Source organism: Raphanus sativus, chromosome 3, assembly GCF_000801105.2.
Source record: "Raphanus sativus cultivar WK10039 chromosome 3, ASM80110v3, whole genome shotgun sequence".
NCBI lineage: Eukaryota > Viridiplantae > Streptophyta > Magnoliopsida > Brassicales > Brassicaceae > Raphanus > Raphanus sativus.
Genome location: NC_079513.1, coordinates 4,012,658 through 4,028,607, shown reverse-complemented (window position 1 = coordinate 4,028,607; position 15,950 = coordinate 4,012,658). Strand labels below are relative to the sequence as shown.

General features: G+C 29.4%; 1 protein-coding gene and 1 long non-coding RNA gene across 2 annotated transcripts; one reads left to right on the top strand and one right to left on the bottom strand.

Annotated features, from left to right (window-relative positions):
* The first annotated feature begins 126 nt into the window (after window positions 1–126).
* Window positions 127–549, top strand: LOC130509892 (uncharacterized). Its single transcript, XM_057006202.1, has one exon. It carries the CDS (start codon window positions 127–129, stop codon window positions 547–549), a length of 423 nt encoding a protein of 140 aa, XP_056862182.1.
* Window positions 550–10,466: 9,917 nt separating this feature from the next.
* On the bottom strand, window positions 10,467–11,391 carry LOC130509862 (uncharacterized). Its single transcript, XR_008943804.1, has 2 exons — window positions 11,198–11,391; window positions 10,467–11,037 (listed from the first exon to the last, which is right to left on the bottom strand). It is a non-coding gene; the product is annotated as an uncharacterized LOC130509862 (long non-coding RNA).
* Window positions 11,392–15,950: the final 4,559 nt, after the last annotated feature.

Genomic DNA, 15,950 nt, shown 5'->3' with positions numbered 1-15,950 from the left:
TGTGCTGCCTCAGTGGAGTCGATTAATCATCTTCTTTTTGAATGCCCTCCTGCCCTTCAGGTTTGGGCTTTATCGGACTATCCGTCCCTTCCGGGTTACTTCCCGAGTACATCTATATAGCAAAACATGAACTTTCTGTTTTGGAGGAGAAAAGAAGTGGCTCCCATGAGTCCACAATTCGACACCTTCCCATGGATCTGTTGGTACATTTGGAAGGCGAGGAACGACAAGCTCTTTAATGGGAAAGTCGTATCCCCGATGGATACTCTTCAACACGCCTCACTGGAGGCAGAGTGTTGGAGGAAGGCTAACGAAGAGGAGGAAGTAGAGGAGGAACTCGTTGACTCCCTCACTATGGAGATGGAAACAGCGCCCTCTTGGACATCCCGAATCCCGACCTGCCAAATCGATGCTTCATGGATCGCCAATGGCAGCGTCAATGGCTTAGGGTGGAGTTTTAAGGATCACATGGGCTCTGAATTCTTTGGATTGCGAGCGTGTAGGAGGACCCTCTCAGCTTTACATGCTGAGATGGAAGGTCTACTCTAGGCAGCTTCATGTATTAGGAACATGAGGATAACCACAATGAGGTTCGAGACAGATTGTACGGACCTAGTAGATATGGTCACAAACCCGGAAGATTGGCCTGCTTTTGTGAGAGAGACCGACTTGTTTCGGAGCCTCCAGGAAGGTTTTGAGGATGTGAGAGTTTCTCATATTCCACGGGATCGGAATGGACGTGCAGACGCTTTAGCTAAGGAGGCAAGAAATAGAAGTTATACCTTTATCCACATAGATCAGACCCGGTCAGACGGAGGGGATCCTCGGAGAACCGACTCGTCTAACCACCACTTGATCTAATGAAGATGGACAGCCGACAAAAAAAAAAAAATTTATCAACTGGGTCAACGGATCTGGACCGGTTATTGTTTACGATGCCTAATAGGGCGAGATAAATATCCATATCGAAGTAATTACCCGAACCGACCCAAAAAATTGGGTATCTGATCCGTTCGGATGCTGCTAGGGATGTCAATTGGGCTGTCCGGACGGAAGTGGACATGTCCAGATGGGCTTTTTTTTGGGCGTTTTTGGTCTCCATGTCCAAATAGGTCCATGTCCAAATAGTCCATGTCCAAATAGAACCATGTCCAAATAGTCCATGTCCAAATAGGACCATGTCCAGTTGGACTGTCCATGGAGTCCAGTTCGCCCACTTGATGTAAAAAAATATACAGATTCTAAATTTTATATATAACAACAGATATTTAGATTAAAACTACATGTTTGAGCTCGAGATCGAGAGAGATTGAGTCATAGAGAGTTTGAGATCGAGAGATATGAGATCGAAAGATAAGAGTGACGGCCAAATGAAAAAAAATAATTTTTCTCCAATTAAAAACCCTAGACATTTTAATAATTTGGACGGCCCATGTCCATCTGGTCTTGTCCATTGGTCTTTGGGCGTATTTGGGCGTTGTCCAATTGGACAACAAAATATTTTGGACGGATTTGGGCATGTCCATATTAGTCCATATTAATTTGGACATGGACGTCCATGGACAGAATGTCCAATTGACATCCCTAGATGCTGCCAGAAATATTTGAACGAAACTATTTTCAAAATCCAAAACAATCGCAATCGAAAATCGAATGAGTATCCGAACATAACCAAACATATAAATACTAGGTGATTTTCCCGTGCTCATGCACGGATACAAATATTTATAAATTAAATATGTTGCAATAGTTGATTGTTATTTAATTTTAATTTTGAATTAATTTATAATTTGTATGCATAATTTATACTAATAATATTATATTATTTTAATCAGACATATGATTTTAAATAAGTTATAATTTGGGTATATTGGATTGCATCAATCAATTTCTCTAAATTCAACTAATATTTTTTATTTTAAATATATGAAAATTATGATTATTTGCTTTTACTTTGGTTGTTATCTTAGATATGTAAATATATTTGAGGAAGATTATGTATAACTTAAGATATATTGTGCTTAGAATGAAGTAAAAATAAACTAAATATTTGATTCCAAATTACAAAAATTAAACTATATGTTGATTTTTAAAATAAAATATTAGAAAGTAAAACGATAATCAATTGGAAGTTACTTACATAAGTAACTAATACTTTTTGGAAGCTCATGAACACATATCAATATTTACAATAACTAAAATATTTAAATAATTTTATGTCTTATATATATTAAATGGTAAACTGAAATTTATGCAAATAATCCTAAAAATGAGAATTCAGATTTGCGTTGGTATTTTAATTATGGTTATATTAACTGTGACAAACATAAAACATAAAATTTAATATTAAAAAACATTTTTAATAATGATAATATATAATATATCTACCTTGTTAAATTATATAGTGTTATGTTAATTTAAAATATTTTAATTATTTGATCAAAAGTTAATTTTACTTTATTTTTAATATCTCTTTAAAATAAACAGTTTAATTTTTGTGATTGTATTTTAGAAATCATATTATATAAGTAAAATATAATTTATAGATTACGAAATCACATTATATACAATATATATTTTCATCTAAGAAAATATAGATATAAATAAATATTTTATTACTTCAAAAGTATATTTTATGTTATTTAAAATAGTCTTAAATAGAATATTTCTATTTTGTGAAATTTCTTTTTTTTAATGAAATCATATTATATAATATATTTTTTCGTTTTTAATTTTTTTTAAAAACTTTATAAATGTTTCTTTTTATTATATATGTTATTTGGAAAAATTTAAAAGGAAACTAAATAAAAATTTCAATAATAGTATCTAAATGTAATTTTTTAAAATTCATTAAGGGTATCAGCGTAATCAACCATCGTGAGAGTTAACGTGAGCGCGACACATAGGAAACTTATTTCTCAAATAATATTATAGAGATATAAAAATATAATTTTAAATTATAATTATAATAGTATTACTATCTAAAATTAAGATTAAAAAAATATTAATTATTTTGGGTATTTATAGATGAAAATAAATGTTTGGATAAAATAAATATAACTTTATATATTGTATACTTTCAAAAAAAAAAATTCGAACTATATAAATTGAGTATTTATGAGTTTTAAGTTATTCTGGATAAGTTTGAGTAGTTTGTATATAAAACTTTTAGTTGAATTGAGTAGTTTGGTTATTTCGGATAAAATCTGAACCCACTAGAATCTAGGAAGATCCGATTCAAACTCGATCTAATTTTTTGTAATACCCGAATAGAACCATTTTAAAAGGCGAAAAACTAATACCCGAAAGGATAATATCCCTAACCGAAGGAATATATGGGTGCCTAATCCTAATGCCTAAAGGTTTTTGTCTCTATATATGTACTATCATTGGATAAAGATCTATATTTCATATCATGATATGATAAGAAAAACCTTAGAAACTCTCAAAGTTTTAAACCAACAAAAAAAATTAGAGCAACCTTACAAACTCCCAAAGTTTCTTTATATATTTAGTAAAATCAACACCTGTCACATCCATAAAAGTCTGGTGTATAATTTTTTTTCATTTTTCTCAAACATGTTTTAAAAAATATATATATATATATATCTTTATATTATTGGAGCAATATTAATAACAAACTTTACATTCATATGTAATTAATAAGAATGGTCTGGTGTATTAGTAAATTCAACACCTGTCACATCCATAAAAATCTGGTGTAGAATTTTTTTCATTTTTCTCGGACATGTTTAAAATTTTTAGCAAGGTACGAAGTCAAATAGTCAATATGATTCTACAAGATCTAGTTTCGTTCAAGTAACCGATTCTAGCCAATTGAACGGATCATAAATAACCATTCCAGATATTATCCATCCACCAGGAGAGTTTATAAACAAATAAAGATCTTTGGTATCCTTTTTTATACTGAGATATAAAAATATAATCTCTTTTCTATTATTTGAGGAGCAATATTAATAATAAATCTTATGTTTATGTGTGATTAACAAAAATGTCATTACTTACTCATTACTTAGATGTCACCATGAGAATCATTCTAATAGATTTTAATAAAAACCTTTCATTTGCCTAAAATAATTACATGTAATGTCATTGCATTATATAATACCATTACTTATTTTCTACGGCATATACTATCGGATGATTTCTCTCTTTGGGCCACTATCTATATGTATATTTATATACTGCAATTGATATATGAAAGCAAATTAAAAAAGACTATTGGAAAGATTTATCTCGTATTTCTTTCATGCGATATTTTTCTTATTAATTATACATTTTCGATTTGATAACTCAAACCGGTCGTATTCATATAATTAATTCAATTTGTCTAAAACCGGATTTCAGAGAAGTCTTCTAACCGGTAATACTTATCGCCAGATGACTTTCATGTAAGTTGTCTAGACCTTAAACATATCCCCTAAACTAATTTTACTAACTAAACACTTCAACAATCAAATTAAACTTAAAAGGTGTTTGCTATACACAAAAATAAACACATATAGAAAAAAATTATATTTCAAAAAACATTAAATTTCCAAAATTTAACCCTAAGAATACATACAATACTACAATATATGTTGTCAAACCCTAAACCAAAGAATATCATGATTCACTACTTCCACTCATCTATGTTGAAAATAATTCAATTTTATTATATCTTAATTTATATCACTTAAAATAGTTTATAATTACATGATTTTAATTTTTTACTTATCAAATTACTTTTTACAAAACTTATAAATTATTTTTAAGATCAACTATATTAGAAAACTTTTCTGGACGTCGTCTAGACGACTTACAGTATCTCAGAAGATTTAGAAGATTTTCAGAGTTATATTTGTAAAAGTGAGTTCTGTTTTTTGTTTGGTCACAAGAGGCTAACTGTAATTTCACAAAACTTTTAGGTTAGTTTTTCATTTGATTTAAGTTGTGATATAGTTTTGCATTAAAATCAAATTTGAGTCATATTTGGTAAATTTTTCTAAGAAATTTGTAGCTTTTATTTAAGGAAATAATTGAAAATATTTATATAGACCAATTTATTTTTCTAAAAAATTTAAGAATCATCCTATTGATGACACATGGTTATGAAAAATGTTGAAATGTTCTAGAATTAATATATAAGAGATATATATTTTGATTGACAACCTATTTTTAAGGATTTCAAAAATTATTCTTATCGACAACACGTTGTTATCTCAAACAATGTAATGGTTTTCAATCCCCTAATATTCTAGATATTATCATGTAAACTGATTTTAATAAATGTCATAAATGCAATGACTTTCACCAAACAAATGCGACATGGTATATTAAAATTAATGACATGATTTTCGTTAAATGTGACATGGATAATTACACTTAATATTTATTAATATTTTGGGTAAATGTTTTTAAACTATAGTTGTAGATTATACATTATCACTAAAGTAAATTTATTCAAATATGATAATTTAATATAATTATAGAAATATATTAATATTTTACAAATTTTGAAATATTATTTATTTCTATTTTATAATTATATAATTTTAGTACTAAACGAGATTCATTTTTCACATTTTAAAATATAATAAATTTGCAATCATAATATTATCGGTTTTTTATATATCTACAAATTTTAGAAATACTGTTTAGTTGTACTTTATGATAATTATACAACTTTAAAATCATGTTAAAAAAATACAACTTTAATATCAATTTTATTAGTTTTATTCAAACTGATTTAATATATTTATTCAAAAGAAATAGATATAAAATCTATCAAAAATTATAATTTAAATATATACATATTTTTCTTGAATATAATTTAAAATTATAATAAATGTTTATTTTACATAAGTTTATGTTCAAATAAATCAAATTTCTATTAAATATTGATAAAAATAAAATCTATAATAATAATATAATTGTATTTAAATATATTTAAATTTAAAAATTATTATTGAACAAAGTGCAGAACGCCTAGTTAATATATAAAGATCGACTTGATGACAAAAAAAAAGATCGACTTTGCGAGAAGGAAACCTCTCTAGACAGGAAAATGTGACCTGGCATTGTCACCGAGTCTAGCAGCAATTATAAACAACGGTTTCTCTTTATTAACTTATACATATGTATGTAACCGTTACAACACACAGCATGTGATCAAAACTTTGGTTTTCGCCAGAAAGTGGACTGGCCGATCAATTTAGTAATGCAATTGTGAATCTCGTTCGGTGGGAAAAGATGAATTATTTCTCTTGGCTTTGTGTGTGTTTTAAAACTCTTTCAATAAAATATCAGTTGGCAGCCTTTCTAAATTTCCGAGTCGCCATTATAATTATTAGTCCTTTCATGTTGTTTTTTTTTTTTGTAAAAAGTCCTTTTATGTTTCTTCATATGTTCGTTTAAACCTTTATATATGTAACAGACACTGAAAATGTTTTTATCAAAAAAAAAGTAAGACACTGAAAATGTGAAACAATATCATATTCTTTATTCGTACTACATTTATTTATATAGAGTGCTGCTAATGATCAATTTTGCTCATTAAAGTATCCTCGTTGGAGGATTCTCACTTGAATATCTAAAATATAAGAACAAAAAATAATTTTACGTTATGTGGGTATCTCAAATATTGGATTCACCCATAAAATGAAATATTTTAATATATTTTCTGGTGAGATTCTCAAATACTATAAAATGTCCATCTAATAAAGCACAATTATTTGTTCTTCTTTTTGTTTTTTTGGTAAAATGTTAAATCAAAATTATTTGTTTTTTCTCATATATTAGATACTTAAATGACGAAAGTAATACTTAAATGAGACTTTTTCGATGAGAGAACGAGATGCTATTAGCCAATGAGAGAACGAGATGCTATTAGTTAAGTATAATCATCAATATATAATGAGTGCTTCATCTCTTCTTATTTTAAATATACTAGATTCGATCTCCGCGCTACGCGCGGATAAGTGTTGAAATTGTTACTTCCTTCGTTTCATATTAAGTGTCGTTGTAGAGAAAATTTTTCGTTGTAAAATAAGTGTCGTTTTAGCATTTCAATGCAGAATTTATCAACTTTATTCTCCATTATATTTTTCTATTGGTTGAATTGTATCAGTAATGATGTTTTTATATCGGAAAAATACAAAATTAAATAACTTTTTAATATGTGTGTACAAGCTTAAAATGACACTTATAATGAAACAGAGGGAGTATTTTTTTAGATCATAAGTTTAAATTTTGTATGGGATTAGAGTAATATTTTTCCCCCAAATAAATGAAAGCAGATAGTTACTAAATGCACGTAACTAACAAAAAGAGTAAAATGGTTGCTTAAAGTAACGTAATTAATGTAAAAAACTTCAATTATCCTGAAGAATAAAGTCTATAATGTGGTCCATATTAAAACAACTTGAAATAGACAAAAATCAAGACAATTAACTTTATTTAAATGGGTACGAAACAATTGCTATTAGAAGTTAAAGATACATACTTGATATATCTGAATAAGAACTCTATAATATGATTTCTCAAAAATAATCACAAATTTTTACTACTTATTTTTAAGAGATATTAAAGCTAAAAATAATTTTTAACAATAAACGTATTTTGATCAAATAATTTAAAATATTTATAAATAGCATAACATTATATACTTGAATGAGGTAAATCTAATTTATTTTATCCTTATTAAAATTATGTTTTTTTAATATTTGATTTGCTTTTCAATTTTATGTTTTTATGCTTGTGGAACTTATTATAACCATAATAAAAACATACCCAAGAAAATCTGAATTCTCATTTTAAGGTTATTTAAAATATCTATATGTGTTCATGTGCTTCTAAATGTTTTTTCAGTTACTCACGTATATTGATCATCGCTTTATTTTCTAACATTTTTAAAAACCAACATATAATTTGATAAATATTATGAAAATACATGCACATTTAGACGATAAATAAAAATAATTTTATTTGACGTATTTATAATCAAAAACAATTATAGATCAGTTCAAATTTGAAAGAATATATATAACTTAATATACTCACAACATGAGTTACTCGACTAATCCAACTTATGTCTAAAATCATAGAATTAAATACAATAGAATAATAGTTTATTTACTATATATATCGTAGGATGACTCAAAACATATTAATAAATGAAAATAAAATATATAACCAACTGTTACAATTTAGTTATTTTGTAGAATTTATATATATGCATGAGACTTCAGAATACTATCGTTATATTGATTTTCGTAATTTAGATTCAGACACTTTAGTTTATTTTTTTATTTTATTCTAGGCACAATATATCTTAAGTTATATATAATCTTACTAAAATACATTTACATTTCTAAGACAACAACCATCCTAAATGCTAATAAGAAAGTTAATCAATATTTTAATATATTTAGAAAAAATACTCTAGTTGAATTCATAGAAATAGATGCAATCTAATATACATGAATGATAACTAAACTGACTGTAAAAACATCAAAACCGACTAACTATAACATATCTAAAAATCATATTTCTAATTAAAGTAATATAATATTATTAATATAAATTATACATATAATTTATAAATTAATTTTAAATTAACAGTAAATGTCAATCTATTATTATAGTATATCTATTTTAAAAATATTTATATATGTGCATGGGTACGGGAAATCATCTAGTATATATTTATAAACATACAATATTTTTTCATAGTACGATTTTATCATTATTTAATTTAATTTCTAATAAATTTTAAACTGACCAAAAGTATTATAAATTTATGAAAATATTTTATTAAAACATAGCTAAAATGCGATGTCTAGTTTTTTATTCTCGAACAAAATATGATGTCTCGTTTTCTTATAGTTATGCAAATTTTTAATAAAATACAGATTCTGTTTTAAACTAAATTAAGCATTAAAATCACATGCATCTATCTTATTAAAACAGAAACATTACAACTTCTTTTAGGTGGATTTTAAAGTTTGACCTTATGTAATTAATGTTATATTATCTACTTATTATTAGACATGTCTTTTTATATCTATCTTATTAAAACAAAAACATTACAACTTCTTTTAGGTGGATTTTAAAGTTGGACCTTATGTAATTAATGTTGTATTAATCTACTTATTATTAGACATGTCTTCTTATAAATAATTAATATCAATTATTACCATAGTTTTTCACTTCTTACTTTATTATTATATCTACTGCGCATGTTTCCTTATATTGTATACATTAGACATGCCTTTTTATAAATAACTAATATCAATCATTACCATAGTTTTTTCACTTCTTACCTTATTATTATATCCACTATGCATGTTTCCTTATATTGCATACATTTTACTATAAGCTAGATACATCCACTAACATATTATACTATAAGATAAATTATTAATAATACATCTACTAACATATAATACTATACGACAGATTACTAATAATACAATATATTGTATGTATTCATTAACTTACATCTATCAATATTAGCAATACTATGAAGACGACTAACTTTATACTTTGAATCTATAAACCATAATATTCTAATTTATAACAAAAATGATATTACTGTTACAAATTAGTTTTTATAAAAATTATTCATAGCAACAATTTGTTATATAAGATAAATTTAATCAAAAACCAATTTTTTTTTACTTTTTTTCCTGTTCAGAAAAAAAAACCTACAAATATATACCACTAAGTTAGCCAAAAATCTTCCGAATAAACAGTAAATCTCACCAACCCAACAAAATGAATTAAAAATATAACAAAAGATATTATGTTTGGAATTTAGCTTACTGAGTCGGATATAAATCTGTTCATTTCAGGTATGAGTTCTTCGAGTCCTCAACATTTGGATCTAAGTAGGTATTTGAAATTTTTTGGTCCGGATTGATTTCTTTTGGATCGGGTTATTTTAACTTTTTATATTATAAATCTTAAATAATATACAACGTGTATATAAAATATGTGAATCAAAATAAATCCGCACGGACGCGCGGGTCATGATCTAGTTAGCTTATTATAAGATCACATGCTTGGAAAGTGGGTAGAGTATATGTGTCAATCAATAGAAAGACTAATATTGTACCATGTGACACATATTCTCGGCTTATTCATATTAGGTCTGTAGAATATAAGGTAGAAGCTACCAAGGCATAAGGGAGAATACTAAATGAAAAAAATGTAATAATGAACCTTTTTCCTAGTACACACAGACTTCGTACTTCAGGGAGGCCTGTTAACTAAATCTGAAGATGTAAGCTAGATGTCATGTAAAGACGCAAGGTCAGACGACAACAACCAAACTGCTGAAGGGATCTACGTAAAGCAAGTAATGAGTTCAGACTTGAGCCATGAGGCGTCCACTGGATTGTTTTTTTCGGTGTAAGTGGTCCTTATGACCCTCACCTTCCCAACGATTTATGCAGAGAAACATAAGGATAATAAAAGTTTGAACTTAAAACTGGCGTCTTTAGCATAATACAATGAATATTTTTGTTACATGGATTAAAGCTTAGGGTTTTGATACACACAGAAACACATATCATTGACAAAGGAAAAAAACCTTCGCATATGCTTGAACATCATGGAGATCATATCTTCTCTGTTTGATGTACTCTGAAAACTCAGGAGATGGAGCTTTCAAGCTCCTACATCAGTCGCTGATGAACCTGGTTTAAGCCACGCGAAGAAAGTCTTGAAGAAAGCTTGTTTGTCCTGTTAAAAGTGAGAGAGAGAGACCATCTTTGAGGTCTTTGACAGCTTCAGTAAGAGCAATTAAATTATTAAAGCCAGTGGTTTCAGCTCCTCTACCAAGAGCTTCTGCCTGGTTAACACATCCTCGTTGTTTGCTATAAACCTAGCTGTTGTACCCGGATTAGTGATTACCAGCGCAGTGCAGGTGGGTTGGAACCACTTGTGGCATTACCCCTGAAACAGAGGGCTGTGTATACCTTGGGCCATGCTTGATGAGATCATCAAGTATGCTCTGCTGAGCTTTCTTAAGACCTTCGACACCACAAATCGGTAGGAGTTAGTATCCGGCAGTCCAAATATTTATATAGACATATCTATGTGTTAAAGATGGTTCCGTGATCCTATTCATCTAGACCAGTCATGTGAGTATGTAATATGATTTTCAAACAGATAATCTGAGTACTATTATCACCTTGAGTTTAATGATGTGCTGCAACTCCATGGGAGTTCCTTCTGGAAACAGTGCATGATAACTGCCTACCACTGAATCGATTAGGGATAGAATGATCTTAAAGCACTTCTTATTTCATGGCTCACAAATTTATAGTAGCTAGCAGCAGTTCAAGTCTGCAATGATATCACAAACTTCAGATTTAAAAGACTAAATTGGTATCATACTGAAACAAAAATACTTTATGATACCAAATGTTTTATGCTCAGATAACACGAATAACAAAAAGTTTAAAATACAGAGACACCAGCAGATGCACATATACATAAATTGGTGATGATCAGATAGCTAACCAGTCCGGCAAGGGAAGGAATTTCTAGACGAATTGTCATCATCGCTTGCGTATCTACTAACATCTGTGAACCAAAAAGAGAAAAAAAAACAGATAATCATCTTCCAACTCTACTTTTGTAGCTTTGACACCTCAAAGATAGCTACATTTCAAGCTCCCTTTATATAACATTACCTTCTGCTAACAGAGATGCAATCCGAGATTCAGCTTGGTAATAATATGTACCTAACATCAACATATCCTGCCAAAAAAAAACTTAAACCAAAACTCTGTTTGATCAGAACAATATTCTGATTGGTTTGTTAATCAAAACGAAGAGATCTGAAGATTCACCTGAAGCTCAACTCCATAGTCTAAACGTGACCAATCTCCAAGGATGGAGCGTTGGACGCTGCATTTTTGGAGTCGCAAGAAACATCCGTGTGAGATTATCGAATCTATCATTTTGTCTTTAATAGTTTCAATAACTTCCAAATAGTCTCAAAATATGTATCCATAACAACAAAATTGCAAAGGTGTTTGATTAATATTGTCCTCTAAGGATAACAAAGAAGAAGAGGATTTTATTCTTACTTAAACATCGTGATCTCTTCTGGCAGCATGAATAATTTCAGCAAAGTCATTGGAACTCGAATACTGTTTGGTTTATTCGTCTTAGGATCATAGGAGACTTCTGAGGGGACAACGTCTTTTCCATTTGGTTTCTTCGCGGTAAGATCGCCGGAAACAGGTTTTTTACTGTTGGAATTCATCGCCTGTGAGTTTTTTTTTTTTTGTAACAAATCTGTGAGAATAAGATACTTATAAGGAGAGTTAGAGAAGAAAGGCGAAAAAAATCCATTAATGAGAACCCCAGAGGATTCATTGCACACTAATGAATTCAGTGTGGATTGATCCGTTGAGGAAAGGGAAAAGGCGAAGAAAGGAGCTGTCAAAGAGATTCAGAACACTGGTTCTGGGCTTTGATACACATGATTCGAAACTGCGATAGGTTGACAAAGCCCATATACATGAATTGCGATTGAAGTCCAGCAGAGTTAAATGACAGATCTGACGTGGACGAAAGCTCATCTCCTATTAGTCTGAATTAAATTGCTGATGTGGAGGCATTCTCCTTTGATCTTATTAGCCTTTTAGTATAGTATTGATTCATTACGTATGAAAAATAGGTGATAAAATTCTAGGTTTGCAACTATTTTCACCACTTAAGGGATTTTTCTCTATAACTTCAATCTTGATTTTCATAAAACAATAATATTCCTAAGAAAATTTTCAATCATCCAAACTGTTTCCTGGTTATTATTCATTACTTTTCTAGGTTGGCATCATTTTTGCTTGTTTTTTCTTTTGAACAGAGCATCATTTTTGTTTTACGAGAACTAAGTTGGCATCATATTAGAAGCTCTGCCTTCTCTCTAAGTTTAAGAGAGAGAAAGAGTCTTCGTGGTGGTTCCTCTTGGTGGTGATGACTCTGGCACACGGCGGTCTTCTCGACGTGGTGTGGCCGGCTCTGACTCCGGCGTCGCACCTTTCTCACGGTGGGCGGCTGGCTTTTCAACTCTAGAGAGTGGAGATTTGTTCAACCTCGCGCCGCCGGCTTTGCTGTCTGACCCTCTCTCTTTTGGATGCGATGTAGCGGCTAAATCTTGGTTGGTTGGCTTTTTTCTTCGATTGAGATTCCGATTAGATCGGTGAAGCTCTCGGAGGAAGTGAAGTTGATATAGACAAATGTGATGGAGATTGGGTTTTGTTCCGGTGTAGTGGTGTTTCCGGTGGCTTGGGATGAGATATCGAGATTGACTCGATGTTTCTCTCCTTTTTAGTCCAGACGGAAAAAGGGTGTCGGATTCTTTGACTCCGGTGAAGTTCCGGCGAAATTACAGGTGGTTTCGTCTTCTCCGGCGACGTCTTGGTGTTTGTGAATCGAAGCAGCGAGCGGGTGATGCGTGGCGGTGGGAAGCTTATCGCTTAACGCGTGGATTGTCCTTATTCTTTTAGGACGCGTGGTCTGGGCGCGTGGTGGGTTGCGCCGATAAGTTTCTAGGCTGGGCTTTGTCCCATTGCCTTTAAGCCTATTGGTTTTGGGCTTTTGTTGGTTTTTCAGTTGTAGGCCCATTTATTTTTGGCTTCTTATTGTGTTTGGTTCTGGGTTTTGCCCTTTAATAAAATAAAAGTTTAGCTGGCAAAAAAAGTTGGCATCATATGAGATTTATTATATTCTTTATCTATATATACATATATGTGTGAATATATTATAATATACACAAAAGCTAACCAACGAACACAGAAGAAACCCACTTTGGATTTTTGGGTGGATCATTCAGTACCCCTACGCGCTTTTTCATGTGTTAATCAGGTAAACTAACATTGTTTTCACCATTTCTTTTTCACCATTTCTTTTTCACTTTCATTTAATTTGAGATTTTCGAAATATATGCAAGTTGACGAACAAAAATGCATGCAAGTTAGGAAACAGACGTGTGTCCTTTAACTTATAATGTGTCCGTTAGTGGACGGACCTCCCTTTACAAGAAAATGTTCTTGTTTTTTGTTTCTTACAACATTTGGATCTTTTCTTTGTAAGTTCGTCACAAAATCATTTGGGTCTTTTTATTTATTTCCATAAAATATACCTGCTGTTTAAAATTAAAGTATTATATGGAATTAGCAGTGATAATATATTACGGGTTTCGTCATTAATTTTTATAATATCTTTAAGATGTCATTAAAATAATATTTTCATTTTAAAGTTCAAAACAATAATAAGAATAATATTTTCATTTTAACTTAGTCACAAAACAGAAAATATTTGAACTATCAGAATTAAATAACTACAAAAATACTCATGCGCTTTCAAGTTAATTTTTCAATAATATTTTTATTTAAAATATAATGACCGATAAGTATATATATTATATATTATTAAGATTTTATTAGAATAGATAACTATTTATCTAAACAAATAAATGTGAGATGAGTTAAATAAATAAATAAAAACATTTTAAATAAATCATATGCACACATTTAAATATAAACTAGTAATCAAAAAATAACTGTGTTTTTTATGTAGATCAGAATCTAAGGGACTTTTTTTAATGTGACGCATTTGAACTATTCGACGAATACTTAGCATGATTGGAAAAGAAAAACTATAAATTTCTCCTTTGTCTACATTCTTAACCCCAAGGAGGGGAGGTGGGGACCAACACGTTTAAATGTGACTAGGTTCCACAAGGTGGCATCACAGCATTTTTATCCACTGTTCTAAAACGCGGCCGCAAAAACACTACTCGGAGACCCAGCGTTTCGATTTGGGCCAACTCGCTAAACAAAATCGGTTTGTTAATAACCGGCTGCATAATCAAAGTTACGCGCTATTAATCCGATTAAACACCGATTAATTTTATAATTTTTGTAAAGCTAGGCCCATTTTATTGGGCCATGACTTTGTTCAGATCCGAATGATTTATTAGAAGGGGACATCATGCTTATTTATAGTATTGGTGTACGACCATTACTTCCCCATGTATCCGATGTGGGATGTTTTATAAATTACTTGTCTTTCATTTAATAAACTGAGTGGTTTTTTCCTTTTTTCATGTTTTTTTACTTAACAATTTTGTAATTTAGTGTTGGCTGTTGGGCTTTCGATGGATTATATGTTAATGTAACAATTTGTATCTTTTTTTGTTTAAAAAAGAAATGGCAAATGACATTTAAAAAAAATTAACTGCTTGGAATTTTGCTACTGAAACTTTTTTTATAAGAAATCTGAGTTATTTTTATATTTTGTATTGTTAGACTTGGACTGTTAATAGATATTTTACAAATTTATAATTTTAGTACCAAGGATACTTTAGACATGAATTATATATAATATGTATTATACATTTAAATAAAATATTATACATGTAAAATTACTAAAAAATTATAGATTTGAATTGTTAATAGATATTTAAAAAATTTGTAATTTCAATACCAAGTATATTTTATATATAAAGAAGTATTATACATAATAATTTTGTATTATACTTATAATTATGGTATTATACATATAAAAGTATAAAAAATTCCTTCCCGCGTATTCTCCGAGTTTTCTCCGCTTTTCTGAAAAATCGCTAGGCCTCAGTGTGCCGCACAAGGTTTTTATCAACACCAAAACATACGTTAAAAAAATTGTTGTATAAGTATTGGATATTTTAATAAGTTTATACGGTCTAAACAGCGTACGTGCTTCTCACGTATGCATGTGTATATTAAACTACTTTTAATGTTGCTAAATAATTGTATTCGAATTAAAATCTCAAAATACTTTATATTTAATAAATAATATTTTATTATCTAAATAAAAATTCAAATATTTTTTATTTTCTATTTTTCTACTACAGTTTTTATTTTAAAATTTTTTTATTTTGAAAATAT

Coding starts and splice junctions, on each gene's coding strand:
- LOC130509892 (XM_057006202.1), top strand. CDS start 127: ATGAACTTTCTGTTTTGGAGGAGAAAAGAAGTGGCTCCCATGAGTCCA.